We start from the raw sequence: 15,218 nt of genomic DNA, 5'->3' as shown, positions 1-15,218 counted from the left end.
GAAAACTGGGTTTAGTGCCATTTTACCCATGTATTTCAAGCTTCTGAAACAGGTGTGTCTAATCAATGCCAGCACAACTTGCTTCAATACCAAACTGAAAGAGGGGGAGAGGAACACAACATATTATTGTCATGGAATACATGCAATAATTTATTTTTAATAATTTTTAAATTACTAATTGGTCTTTGTTAAAGATGATTCTCTGTTTTCTTGTATTATATCTAACAATGACTGTACTTGGGGTTTTTGGCTCCAGCACTGGTTGATACTAGATGACTCAAAATGCATGGAATTCTGCAGCTTTGTGCACTTCTAATAGCTGTTAACAGTGAAATTTTTTTTTCAAATTCTTCCAAAAGTTTAATTTTATTTCTGACTTAAGACTTTCAATCATGGGCTGCAGATTAGAGGAGTTTAACAATAAAGTAATTCCTACTGGAAAACACTGATTTGTGAGAACTAAATTTTTTGGCCAGTAGTAAATAAAGATCATTCTTCCGGTGTCATACATACCCAGTCTGTACTTATCTAGGTCTGCAAAAATTAAATGTGCTGTAGCCAGAAACTCTAGCAAGCCAGAACATGTTCATGTTCTGGTTTGTCACTGAATGAGCTAAGGTTTATGTAACTCCTGAAACTTTCTTGCCATACTTCAGCATTGTTTACAGGATCATCAGCTATGGGACATTTCTGCTTGCAAACTTTTCTGAGGCTGTTGATCATGAGGTTTCTTAACACCAACTCATAACAGATAATGCTTTGGGAGTTTCTGAAAGACCTTGTGTCTCTAGACCTAAGGCGGATCAAATAGCAAGAGTTGACGTTGGTAGTTTTATTATGGAGATCTGGATAACTGCTGACTAAACATGGCTGTTTCAGTTGGCAGCCAGGGAGGATGTTAGAAAGCACAGTTGCCATAGCTCATAGTTTGCTAACTAAGTATTGTCAGATTTCAAGTGCTGGAGCATTTGGCATTTCATATTGTCATTCTTATTGCTCTAATGTCTTCAATTAATTTGAAAATTACCAGTTAATAAACTTGATTTCCTAGCCAATAATTATGCTGATCATTACTTTTTCTATGTGGCATCTGTGGGAGTTGAGGCTTGAGTGTAGCATTTTGTTTGTTTGAGTCCTTTATCTTCTAAGACAAGTCTACAGTAAAAACTTGCTTTGACTTTTGTTTATCAGGGAATAAGAAGAACTGCTGTGTGAGCAATCTGTGCATACCATGTCCTCATAGTGTGTAGTTACTTCTGCATTTTATCACTGCAGCTGCAGAATAGTGCTTTTGGAGTAAATGTATTTTCTCCTGGTTATTTTAGGAAGACTGGAATTCTGATGCTTAAGGTCAAACTGAAAAGTTCCCTTCTTGTTTTGTTCTATCTTTTTTTTTTTTGTTTCTGTAATCAGACACATTTGAAAATGGTCTCAAGAACTGGCAAGTACACAACTTGGCACAATTAAGGCATGCAAGCTACAGCATCAGTCCCAGTTGTGTTCCTCCTAATTTATCTGTTCAGATAGCTGCTTGTATAGATGTCTTTGTACTAGGTGGAAAGATGCACCTGTACACAGTCCCTCCCTTCAGAAAGCAGAAGTCAGGGGTGACCACAGAAGGGCACAGCAGTGTGTGATGTGTGGCCAGCGATGGCCAGCACACTGCTGGTTGCTCAGCCTCCTCCAGGTTGATGTCACCAAGGACAGCACTTCCCTGCCACTGTGTCGGTGGCAAGGGGATACACAGACAGCATGATGCCATGCAGATAGACAGGTAAGGGGGATGGCAGGTTGACAGGGAATGCTGATGGCGAGGGCTTGACAGAGGTGCTGTGCTTCTTTCAAGACATTGGTGCTTCCAGATTTCATCCCACATCTCAGTAAACCCATTTCCAAAGTGGATATAAAGTATGAAAACAAGAAAAGTTTTGCAATGAGGAATCTAATCTAGCTTAATTCAAAGTAATTCACAACTAATGGAGCACTCCTGTGAATTCTTCCTTCTTGCAGCTTGTAGGAAAAGTCTCTTTAACAGCTTTGCATCAAGTATGTGCAAGGATGGGTTGTGCAAATTGTCATCTATGAAGACAAAGCCCAGTTTTCAATTTCACCGGAAGACAGAATAAAACTTTAGGAAAAGAATGTAATGACTCATGCGAGACTAATCACAGTTTAGGCAGGGCTGCCCAGCTACCAGTCCCACTACTTAGCACACAGTCATGTTACTAAGGAAATTACTGCTCCTTTTCTGGTTCTTATTCATAAAAAATTACAAGCATGACACTACTTCCTATGTAATTACAGTGCCTGAAAATTTCCTGAATTAGTAGAATCAGCCAATCATCTTATGTGCTAAGGGATCAGAGTTTTGGGCATGGTTTTAGATGTCTTTTACCTGAACTGTGGAATGTGTGGTTTAGATAGAGAAGCAAGACATTTTCCTGTATGCAATTAGGAAAATAATAGTTTGCACTTCTGTAGCACGTTCCACTTGATAAGCTGATAAAGTACTATACAGTCTTCTTTGTGAAAAATATCTTCCACTCTGACGGATGTTACAAAAATGTAAGTATATGTCATGCAGGAAGTAAGTGGGTCAGAATACTAGACCTGAATGTGGAATCCAGGTAACTCCTCTTTCTCTGTGCTCACCCTCATGCCATTTTTCTTGCACTGGACATATTAGTGAGGCATTTTGGTGTCCAAAATGAGATCACAGTCTGTTCTTTGCTTCCTTTCCCCTCTCCCTTCTTCTGCTTTCCCCACGTATATTTTGAAGAAAGATTCTGTGTGAAATATCCTATGGGAAATCTCCACAGATTGTTACACGTGGCAGCGAAGTTCTGGAATCTGTCACTGTGCCTGAAACATTTCTGGTACCTCTCCATTCTCAATACTTACCTGTTTTTTTCACAAGTGGCAATGACAAAAGCACAGTGCCATCAGCTATTCAAGATTTGCTAGCTTTCCTGGTTCATCAGTAGCTCAAATAACAACGCATTTGGGGAAATACAATTGACAAAAAAATTGAGTGAGGTTTTGTTGTGCTTTTAGGCCTTGTTTTATGTAAAATTAGTTTGAATTTAGATCTTTACTTCAAGGCTCTGTTCAATGTCAACAGGATGCTATAATTTTCTGTAATTTTTGGGGAGAAAAATATGTAATTATAGAAGTCTGTCTGTCAGCCGCAACGGGTGACTTATGTCCCAGCACCAGTGAATGGATCTTTCCGAAAACTGTTGTCTTTCACAATTACATCAATTTTTCTGGTTTGGAAGTTGTTGTAAAAGGTGTGTGGCAATACCAACACCGATAATGCTTCCCTATTGCTCATGCCTGCCCTCAGGAACCAAAGTGATGTTGCTGTGGGAAGGGGAGCACCAGTCAGAAATGCCACTGTGAGCTTCCTCTGCTGTGGTGTATTAGATAAATTTAATTTTCTAATCTTTTGTCTCTTCTTCTTCTACATATTTGAGTACTTTCTGCTTTTATTTTTTTCTCTCTTATTTTAAACTAAGCTTCATCTTACTTGATCTTTCTTATGCAAAGATTTTACTCATATCTATAAAAATTCAGAGACTTTCCCAAGAATTTTCATCTTCCTTCCTACCTACTTCTGCATCATCCACGGTGGCTAAAGAATCTCATCTTGATGAGCTAAATGTTTCTTAAGCTCTAGCTACACTTCAAAAGAAGGGCCAGTGTTTTTTCTGGGTTTAATTGCTTAATTAAAAAAATAATAATAATTGCTGTGAGATATTTTAGATAGCTCAGATTGCAAAATTCAGTGTTTTGGACAATGCATAAACCCCCAAACTATAAAGAGGTAGATGTCCCAATTCTACCCAGTACCCAGAGATGTCGCTGTCAGTGTCACTATTGGATGTAGTTTAACTTGGTTAGAGTGACAACACCATAGTTTCATTTATTTTTGATGATTGGTTTGATAATACACAGAGGTCCTGGAAGATAAATAATTGGATCCTTAATTGCATTTTTCATTTAGATAGCTTAGGACCCCAATTTCAGCAACAGCATTGTAGTCAGACTGAAGTAGATACATCAGAAGTAGTTTATTAAAGCTAGTCCTGATAAAAATGGAGAAAGAGAACACACGGATTGGACATTAGAGTGAAATGAAAATAGTGCATGAAGAGCATCTCCCAAAACAGAACCACCACACAACTAGTAGGCATCAAATATTTAATGTCAAAATCAATTAGATGTTTGGTTAGGGAGAGAAATATTTGCCACTGGAAAGCTAATGCCAATAGGATAGCCATGAAAAGGTTTGCAGTGTGTTGGCTTATGAATTCTGATAAGATGGAAAGAACAGTGTTATTGAAATTGGTTTGAACAACTGCAATAACTATGGCAAAAACAGAGAAATGTTGGCCAGGCAGCCTGAAAGACTGAGCCAATGGGAGAGAGACAAATATGGTGTTATAGAAAAAACTGATCTAGACACTGCTTTAAAAGTCAACTGAGTGTGCCTTAATTTGTATTTAAGCAAAAGCCCTTTGGCTGGGTCAGTGGTACAGCTGAAGGTGTGTGAGGTAACTAATTGAAAATGAAGGTTCTGTCTATAACTACCTGATTGTTTTGAAGGTGTGCTTTATCAAAGGAGCGTAACTGGCCATCTGTTCTGGCAGTAGCTCTCGATCCTGTACAGATGTTTGACCCTTTGGTACAGAAAATGCATTTTATCTCACCAACCTGTTGCACAGATAACTCCACGGGACCTGGTGGGACGAGGGGGAAATCTGCTAATGGAAGTAAATAGTGTGTGTAAAGTACACAGTAATAGTCTCCGAGTTGTTCGTGAACAGGGCGGATCTAGAAAACTGTTAAATTTTGCTGTAGTGCTAATTTGAGAGGCGAAATTGTGGAAGTCAAGTTCTTAAATCCATGGAAAAGGGCAGCGAGAGGTCACGGCCCGCCAGCCGCTGGTGTGCCGGGGGCTCGGCGAGACCCAGCGTGAGCTGGCGGAGGGTGGGGCCGGAGCCGTGACTGCGGGCCCGGGTGGCTGCGCAGCGCCCGCGGCCGCCGGCGCCGCCTCCCCGCTCCAGGTGAGCGGCGCCCGGGAGGCTGCGCACGGGAGAGGCGCCGAACCAGCTCTGGACTGACCCGGCCCGGGCGAGCGAGCGATAAGGCGCTCTCAGAAGGCTCCGGTTGAGTCATCCTTACTTATGTTATCGCGAACTGCGCTTCTTTAGGGCAGGCTGGAGCTGGTGTACGTGCCGGCTCTGCCGCGGCACGGCCAGACCTTGGGCTCTCCCGGGGACGTCCCGGTTCATTTACTGGAAGCGCTCAGGACCGCTGGTGTTGCGGGTCCGGCCTCCGGCCACCCATTCCTGCTGCCCGGCTGCCGCTCCCCCGAGGGACCCGGGCGGGATTCGCTTCCCGGGAGATCGCTTCGCCGGGACAAAACCTCCAACTGATCCACAGAAAGCCTGGAAAGAAGCAGCAGTGATCAGACCCGGTAACTGCGGGGACAGCGTTGTTCTCTCGGGCTGAGAATGAGGAGTTGGTTTTGTATGTGAGTGTGTGCGAGCGTCCCTCTGTCCCCACACCGCTGTCGGGGCAGGGACGGGCAACAGGGCGAGCCCTGACTCTGCCCGCGGGCTCTGGAAATGCCGGAGCTGGGACAGTGACTACTGAGACGTTTGATCCACTGCTTAGGTTCAGTGGGAATGGATTCCATGGAAATCTATTAAACACTCTTTTAAGTATAGAACACTGGTGTGTACTCGAGATACTTCACAGAGTAGAAAGAAAAGAAACAAGAGACGCTGTGTCCTTTTTTTTTTGTTAGTTAAAGAGGAACATATATAAAAGCACTTATTTCTGTCTGAGTTTGTAATTTCCGTAAGTTGGTTGTTAGTTCGAAATAATGCTGAAAAGGTCTTTTAAATGCTTCATTTTCAGTTAGAGTGGGTTGTTGGTTTTGGTTTTTTTTCAGTAACATTGTGGGAACAGGGCAGCAGGCAAAATAGTAAATGACTTCCTATGCCAGAGAAGGAACAAAAGCTTGTATGTTGAAGCATTCGCTAAAAAATGCTTAGATTTGACTGTAACGTTGGTAAAGTTCTCTGTTTCTGCCAGCAAAATGGGGAGGGAATGTTTATTTCAAGTCAAGGCTTCATACTGTTCAGATTACTAAGATAACTGATTGGGCACTTAAATTTCAGAAATTAGGCAAAATGAGAAGACCTCCGCATATTATTGAATCCTCTTCAATGATTACTTTTTCATGGCATCTTTTGTAGGTATCAAGGCATTCTACATGTGAAAACTCACAAAGAGAAGTGTGGGGTTTATCTGCTTCTCTCATCTTCGGAAAAAAGAAAAGACATTTCAAAGATAACTTATCCTGGACTGTGTGTTTTCTATTGTGTGAGAACAGTAGTTAAAAATAACATTTCATATAGGTTGTCAGATTACAGTGCAAGGATGTTTGGGGAGGGGGGTGGAAATTGCATGACATATATCAGGAGAGAGAAGGAAAGCATGAGCATTGTGATAGCACTTCAAGACCCTTTGGAATCACTGACCTGACTAATCTTGTGGGGAGTTTTTGATGTTTGACAGACTCATGTTTTTTTCTGATAGTAGCTTAAAGCCTTTGAACTACTGCATATGCTTTCTCAGTCTGTGCCTCTGTATCATAACAAGCTGTAGGTTCTTGAACCTTACTATTCTTCTCAAAGTCCTGTGACCTGTTTACTATAGCAACCACTGCATCAACTTATTTTTTTAAAAACAAAAGTAGAAAACAGAGGTTGTAGAAGGCTGCTTCTAAGCCATTTTGGGGAGCAAGAATCCTCTCTTTCTGGTTACCCTAATGAAGAAGACTACATTGCTTCTAGGGAGATAGTAAACATGAAATCCACCTTGAATTTATAATGGCTGCGGTTTTAATTGTATTTCTTCCTATGATATGTTAACTTTAGTGCTTTTCAGACATGCTTTTTCTGTTTCTCTAACTTATTCTCTTACTACACACACACACAAAAAAAAAGATAAATCTGAGAAATCGATCTGTCTTTTTGTCCTGAACTGGACTTTCTTCACCATTCAGGTTGATCACTTTCATTATTTTCTGTGTGCATCTGCAAAGTGCATGCAAATGTGCCAAGTAACTTAGCAGGGAAAAGGGAGTAATGTATCTCCCACTCATAATTTATTGTTGCTGATTTTGAGAGAGGGTGGGTGGGAGGAATTTGTGAGGAGATTTGATATGGTGAAGTAAGTACAGTTTTCATAAAAATTGACTACATCTTTTAAAGATGTGAGAACATAAAGCAGTTGTTCTTCAGCTGAATGTATTAAACCATGTTCGAGCCCTGTTAGTTTCATGGCATATATCATGGTAAAGGCATGGTAATACTTTGAGGGAAGTGCTTCTGTAACACCGGGTAGAGACTGCAGGGCATTTGATCTAACAGGGAGAGTCACCCAGATTGCAGATCAATAAGACTGAGAGAAACGTGGATCCTTTCATGTCCAAAACTGGTTTAGATACAACTCAGAGTGTTAAGAGTCTGATTTGGAACTCTGAAATTGCTTTTCTCTTTTCTTTGATCCAGGTGTCCATCAGCATGAGCATATACAGTTTTGAGCTGTTTGTTATGCCATTCATGCATCTCTGAGACCAAACTGGAGATTTCCCTTTCCCTCATTTCCCTTCCTCCAAAATATTGAAACAATAAAGTAGAAGCCATTGCCACTAGTTGCGTTACATTGTGATATGTACCTGTGTCTGTTTGAATGAACCATCAGAACACTTCTTCAGACTGTGTGAACATCAGAAAGTTTTCATGAAGATGAACTGAGCCAGAAAGTTTGGATTTGCATCCCAAAGCCAAGGGGCTGTGAGCAGAAGTATATATTTGGTATGTTGTTTTAGGGAGATGAAAGTTATTTGTTTCATTGTTCATATGGCTCGTTTTTGTTTTAAGCAGTGATGTGAAGAGATGCACAACCCATCAGATTAGAACTTCATGCATGTTTGGTCTTGCCCACCAGATACATATATTATTCTATGTCCAGAATAATATTCTATTATTCTCCTACTGTTATCCTAAATGCCATGTTGATTTTAGAGACCTCTTTCTTTGTATTTGCTCGCTCTCATTCGTAGCAAAAAATTAGAACATGTCAGAAGTTACCTGGAAACCTTTCATGCCTTCCACTTCTCTAAATTCACAATCGGATTCCTGATAATTCTGTTCCCATATATTTTTTCCAAGTTACAGACTGAAGAAAGAAAAATACCATTCAGTATATAAATACAAATTCACTTCATGTTTTTGACATTATATTGGCATGAGTCCATCTTGTTTGCACCTATTTGTATGTTTTCCAAAGTGCTCTGTTTTGTTAGGTGCTGTTTGACAAATAGGAGTGTGTACAATTAAATTTCAGTTCCTTTTGACCTATCATTCTGTTACAATTTCTACCATTTCCATTGTTGATGTTCAAAGCACGCTGTTTCTAAGGGAGTAACATTTTCAGGGTTTCTATATCTAGAAAAGTCAAACATTCTTTGAATCATATACTGAAGTATTTGAGACATTCCAGAGTCTTCAGCTGAAGAGGCTCCTTCTTTGCAGTGTTTATGTTCAATACAAGAAAAACATATGGATAGTTTGGCAGGACTTTTGTTACTGACCTGATTGTTGTAGTTCTTTGTTTACATTTATGAAGAATATATAGTGCAGCAGCAGATAGGCAAGCAGATAAATTTATGGGTAGAAGTTAGCAGACCTGTTGTTCGCAGGTTCTGGGCTTTCTTGGTTTTGTGGAGGTTTTTGTTTGATTGGGGTTTTTTTTTGTTTTTTTGGAGAGGTTTTGCAGGGAGGATAATTAGAAATATTATCAAAGTTTCTGCACACATAATTGTGGCTAAGTGTCTTGCAAGTTCTTGAATGTGGGTATTTTTGTACTAACTTTGGAATTCTACCTTGATTCTTTAAAGCAAAACTCCGATGTGCCTTTGAGGATTGGGTACTGAATTTGTAAGTCAAGTGATGGTACTGAGAGTACTTCTTAAAAGAAGCAATGATTAGGACAACTCTGGGAGTTTGGTTTTCATTCTTAGGGGCTTCTTAGGAATGGAGGTTAAATGGAAAATACAGTACAGCAGAGGTCATTGCTTATTTTTTGAAAACTCTCAGACTGTTGGATTGGAAACTTACTGAATTGCCATAACAATTACCTTGTGATTTGGTTAGTAGAGGAATTTTCAGCTTTCTTTGTGGATCCTCAAACATGAAGTAGTCAACAATTTAATGTCATAGTAAGCATAATCTGGACTCATCTGGTATCAACTATTAAACCAAAGCTTTGGTTGGTTATTATTTATAACTGTTTAGATTTGATACCCACTTGCTTGTAATGTCACATGTTCCATTTCAGCATAGCAGTGGGAACCTTGCAGGACAGGCTAAGGAAAATCCCACTGGATAACCTGCGCTGAAATAGTTGGAATTCAGAGGTTTGGAGGTTGGTTTTTTATAAACCGATAAGAAAATCCAATAAGTAAGTACAGAATCTCAGCAGCCCCTGAAAGGTGAACAACAACATGTTTGTGCAATATAAGCAAGCTAGCTTCCAGTTTTTCAGACTCCATAAAAGTGCTTGACAAAAAGCTGAGTTTTCAAACAATCTTGTGAATTCTAAGAAGCCTTTCTTCCCCCCCCCGTTGGAGGTAATTTTTATCATTCTGTTCTAATAACAAAGCTGAATTTACAAGAAACAAGCTCTGTCAGTTTGCTTTAGCTATAGGAGGTTGTAGCTTTGTGGTAAGCATTTGCACTTTAGATCTTCCTATCTGTGGACCAGTTGTTTTGTTTATAACAATTGTAATGCAAAACTGACTTTATAGCAAGTGTTGTGACAATAACTATGTGATGTTTTTAATACTAGCCAGCAGAAACTGTGTCTTTCAACCACATAATAAATGGAGAGATGATTAATATTTCATATTAAGGGCAATGTGCTAACTTATGGCAGAATTTCTGTCAGTATGTTTTGTTTTCCTTAGATTTTGAATTCTATTTGGATCCACATAACTAAAAATGTCGGTTCTTACTAATGCCTCAACTGTTTTCTATTCTTTTCAACAAGAAACCTGACCCAAGTCAAAGAGATTCTCCCTAGGCAGAAGTGCTATTTCCAGAGAGTTTTCTACTATAGTACGTAGTACCTGTGCTTTGACAGAGGCTTGGCAAATTGAAGAGGTTATTTATCATCTATAATTACTGAGTATTTATTGTAGGATCTTCAATAAGGGAGAAGTAGGAAGGGATTTGAGGTTGAAGTCTGAAAACCTTATCCAGCCTGTGCATCTTTGCAGTGCAGCTGACAGGAAAAAGCAGAATTTTTTCATAATTTGAGATCAGCTTTAGTGTTACTGTAAAACTAAACCAGTTATGATAACCTCTGAGTAGAAGTAACAGTAGCTTCAGAGCAGAAACCCTTTGATAGTAGCTGTGATATTGAGGCTGGAGAAGGGAGCAGGACTATAGAGGCACCTCTGTTTTCCTTGCAACCCCTGTGCATTCCCCAAAACAGGAAGAATTCTGGTGCAGCTGTAAGCAGCTGACTTCCAGGCTGCTGGGCCTTCAGGGTGCTAGTCTTATTTTTCCTCATGAAACTTGACCAAGGCCAGAACAGATTCCCCCTGTCCATAACTGTTATTTCCAAAAGTACTTCAGGTTTCTGATTTCATATCAATCTCTGCTGCTCCTGTGGCATTTCCAGTTTTTGTGGGAAGCACCTGGTTGACTAGCACCTAGATTAAATAATGTAGGACTGGTTGCCCTTTGGATCTGGTGGCATGTTCAATAGAGTGGCTTGTGCAGGCTAATATAACTGGATAGGATAAGGCAGCCTGTCTTCTGTAATACAACACTATAAACTGAGCACAAGGGAGCATTTTTTGAGGAACAGAACAGCAATCTGTTAATGTGCCTGAAGTGTGTTTCACAAAGCTTTTTACTCACGATAACAGAAAAACCTGTACTGTAGGGCAGACTGTAATTGATTGTACAAGAGACTGACAGCTCTGTGAATCTGTAATGTCAACAACCATTTGAGCCAGCAGGCTGGGCATGCTGAAGAAGAGAATTCCAGTAATCTGCTCCTGCCCTTATCTCTTGAGCAGAACCGTTTAGTTTACAGCCTGTTAGAAATGTGTGACCAGTTATCTGCTAGATTTATTACTTGAGCAAGACTCCTCAGCAACAGTTTTTCCTCACAGTGTGCCAGCTACTGGGTTTAGAAACATATTCTTCCAAACCAAGCTGTAGTGTCCTTTATTTTTAACAAAACCTTCTTAAAACTTTGATTTTTGTCAGTGATTCAAAGTTGATGTCTGCATCTTCAGAGGATGCGAAGGAGCAAAAAAAGGAACTCTGTGAATAAAAATGGAGAATTGTTCATGGCCTGCTCTTGTGTGGGTGTCCAGACTGGTTGGGTTTTGTTGTGACTTTTCACGTGTGTGAAAGTTATATATGGGTGTGCTTGGTGTGCAGTTGGGAGCGATGTGACTGAATACAGGTATCTGAGGTATCTGACTCCCTCAAAGCCAAGCAGAAGTTCAGTTTCAGATACCTTTGCTAGTCGTGCTATTTAACTTTGTTAAAGGGAGGGTTTTGATGATTGATACATTAGAAGAAATCTTGGTTTTGTTTTTCCAGAACCAAAAATGATAGCTGCAGGAAAATTTTCAAGTCTTCCCAGAAATGGCCCAATGAACCGCCAGTTCTCATTAGCTTCTTCCATGGACCTTTTGACCACTAAACCTTCACCAACTGAGCATCGCTCAAACTCCTTTCAAGGCATCTCTATCCATGGCACTCTCCCCAGGAAGAAGAAGGGGACAATTCCCACTAGGTCTTGTGATATGTTTAGCCACGTGGGAACATTGCCTTACACCAGAACACACCGGCAGCCACCACCTTTTGTGCAGGATGTTATAGAAGAGTACCCTCCAGAAAATGAGAAGAGCAGCAAACTCAATGGCAGGTATGTTGTAAAACCTTAATTTACATATGTTAGTTGCATAGGAATTCTTATGTATTCTTCTACACCTCTAAATGTCCAGTTATAGGTACAGGTGTTTATTCTTGTGTTCTAAGTTGGGATAGTACTCAATGTAGGTCTTGATGGAAGACCTAAATAATTTTTAAGGACTGGGTCTTGCCTCTGAATGTTTAAAAGGTATAATACTGTGTGTGCTATTCCCATACAGGAAATTTTTACAATCTAGAAGTCATTGAATTGCTTTGATATGACGCTTTGCATTGTTCTAACTGAGCAGTTTTAAGCAAGAAGTCATAACTGTTCAAACTTGGGTTTGGTTTGTATTCAATGCTTATGTGGCTGGAGGGCAGAGGAAAGAGAGAGCGGTGTTCCAGCTGCCTCCGTCCTAGAGCTACATGTGAGCTGTTTTGCATGAAGACTCAGGGAACCCAGTGTACACTGAGCTAATGGCAAATTATCCCTGCTTATTAATCCTGCCTGACTTCATGGTTATCATATCCATGACTCTCAAGAAAGACCTATAATCTTATAGCTGCCATTTCTTTTGGGAATCTGTCATCATCGCTGATATTTCGTTGCTTACAAAAAGTAATTAATTTTGTAAATGTCACTTTTTTTGTTTGATATTGAGGTCTATAAAATGGGAAAAAATTTCCAGCTAACACAAGAAAAACTCAATGTAATGCAGTGAATCAGTTAAAGGCACAAAGATGAGAGAATGTTTGGTTGTTTGGCTGATGGTGTTAAAGCCTGAGAAAAGGTATCCAAATTACAAGTTCTGAATTAGGATTTATAGTCTCGCTGTGTCCATCACTATACAATTTTTTTGTTTTCAAGTCTTGTGAGGGAAGGACAGTTCTAATTAGATAAAGTTGTGTGTGTAGATTGGTTTTCTTTTCATTTTTTGCTTGTGGTATATGGGATCAAGCTTTCTTCTCACTTGAAAATAAGTCTGTTCTCTATACCCCATTCATTTTAAGAGAAGAAAGGACCCAAGTATGTTTAGTATTCCTCTGTCACTGATCTCTGAGATGTACCTGCGTACATGAACTGGCTTTTTAACATCATTTGCTTCTTTGAGTTACATAATTTTAGAGTATGCAAGCAACCTGGGGTGCCGTCATGAAAAGAATGTGGTGAAATACAATGAAGTTTTATCTTATGTCTTCCTTCTCAAGAGTGATCACTAAAGATGATTTGCAAGACGTTTTCTTTTATTGAGAGACCAAAGCCAACTGGTAACTTGTCTTATGAATATGATAACCTTGTCTTATGAAGAACACTTTGGCACAACCAGTAAGAGTAAGAACAGAATACTTGAGAGGAAGATGTTGGGAAGGTCTGCCTGATCAGAATTAAAACATAATGCTTTTGAAGTAAGAAGAGATTCAAAGGATGTTGTTAGTACAGCCTGGGAATAGAATTTGTGTCTATTGAGTCATAGCAGCGAGTGCTGTTCACGTTTGGTCTTTCAGTTACTTTGCTAAAGCACACATCAAATGCTATGGTAAAAACTTTTAACAATTGCTTGCTTTAATTTTTACAATGGATCTTTATACATTCTGCTCCATGACCTGACTGCCCAGCTGTATTAGAGCAGAAGACACTTCCAGCTTGACCATCAGCAAATATATCACTTCTTGAGTCTTCTTGCAATGACACTGCACTTTTCGTTAGTGTACTTTAAAAGAAAACTGAGAGAGAAACCCTGTTTTCCTGTGGTACACATTTGGTTGTATGTGCTAAGGTATATATTCTAATGCTTACACTCACATTGACATTATCTGGGCCTCATAGTATGGGGGAGTCTATGTTACCTTATCAGAGTTTTTTAAAAAAAGCCCTGTAATATTTTTATTTCAGTGTAGGAACTCGTGAAATAGTGTAATATTACATGGATATTCTCATTCAGGATTGTATCAGTCTTTCATTGCTATAATGCTGTTCACAAAAATTAAAACTGTGAATGCACATTTTCATGAAACCTTTTCACGATGCATTGTTCAACCCAAGTGCTGTGTTTGATGCCAGTGGGCCAGAACTAATAGTCATTAGGATTACAGTGTTCATGTACACATGGATCTGATTATCTTGAACTGTGGCTCAGGCATGACATTGGTTGATTAAATTTGTTTAAAAAAACATAACTGTGATAACATTTTCAATAATTCAAAATGCATAATACTCTCTTTAATATATAAATACATTAAACATAATTTTGTGAAGCAAAAAATAAGCCTAAGTAAGAAGAATAGGAAAACAATAATGAACTGTGCCATTCCTTAATGGAATTCTTCTGATTTTGAAATTCTTCCAAAAACTTGGAGAAATTCTATTGCCAATTTTCAATGCAGTAAGGTTGTGTTCTCTTCTTGGTTTGGGAATGTACACCTCTGCTAGTTAGTTAGTTCAAGGGGAAAAAAGTTTTCTTTCTTGAGAAAGAAAGACTGGCTGAACTCTGAGTTTTAGAGTCTCTTAGAAATAATTAAATGGCCAAAATCAGAAGCAGCTGAGCTCTTGAGTTAGTTTTATGAGCTAAAATAAGAATTAAAATAAAAACTTTCAAGAAGTTCTTCATTTACAAAAGAGAATTCTCATTTTAGCTTGTAAAACTAAAGCTACTTCAGTGTAATGTTCTTTATTATCTGATGTTGATAATTAAACCCAAATAAAGCGTAATTGAAATTTCCCTTTGACACGTGGTCCATGGATTATCTTTATTTATTTAGCTTTTCCTTATATTGTGGTACCTTTATTTAAAAGAAAATTGTTCAAATTTACATCTGTCACTAGAACCTGTAGGGTTTTTTTTCCCCTGTGTCTTATGACTGCCATTAGGAAACCCAGAATTTCCACTGCACTTAGATGACTATAGTTCTTCATGACTGACATTGCAGTTTAACTGACTTGTGGCATTTTCATGCTTTTTCATTAGTGCAGCCAGATATCCCTCAAATAAATAAGACATAAAAGCAATGCAGAACTATCACTATCACAGGAAGTTTGAGTGTACTGATGAAAGCAGCTGTCAAAGGCCAGTTTGACATTCTGAACCATTTCAGTTGGATGTCAACAGTATCCCTGTAGTCTTGGGTTAACGTAGAAGTTCTCTCACTTGATCTGGTACTGGTCTGATATGAACATACTTAAATGTTACCTCATTGTAG

The 15,218-nt window shown here is 39.2% G+C and overlaps 1 protein-coding gene across 6 annotated transcripts in view; it reads left to right on the top strand.

The window, feature by feature from the left end:
* The window catches only part of BCAR3 (BCAR3 adaptor protein, NSP family member), a 91,263-nt gene that overhangs the window by 31,504 nt on the left and 44,541 nt on the right, over positions 1 to 15,218 (top strand). For 2 of the 6 annotated variants that reach the window (XM_027712623.2, XM_027712633.1), the window contains exon 4: positions 11,706 to 12,033. In XM_027712623.2, the coding sequence (XP_027568424.1) occupies positions 11,706 to 12,033 (328 nt within the window). Of the gene's footprint in view, positions 1 to 5,165; positions 5,483 to 6,269; positions 7,896 to 11,705; positions 12,034 to 15,218 lie in introns of those variants that run through there. The other 4 variants (XM_039383250.1, XM_039383247.1, XM_039383256.1 and 1 more) reach the window with 4 other exon arrangements.

Source organism: Pipra filicauda, unplaced genomic scaffold, assembly GCF_003945595.2.
Source record: "Pipra filicauda isolate LSUMZ 115617 unplaced genomic scaffold, ASM394559v2 scaffold112_size3218982_pilon, whole genome shotgun sequence".
Taxonomy (NCBI): domain Eukaryota; kingdom Metazoa; phylum Chordata; class Aves; order Passeriformes; family Pipridae; genus Pipra; species Pipra filicauda.
This window is presented reverse-complemented; position numbering and strand designations above follow the sequence as displayed.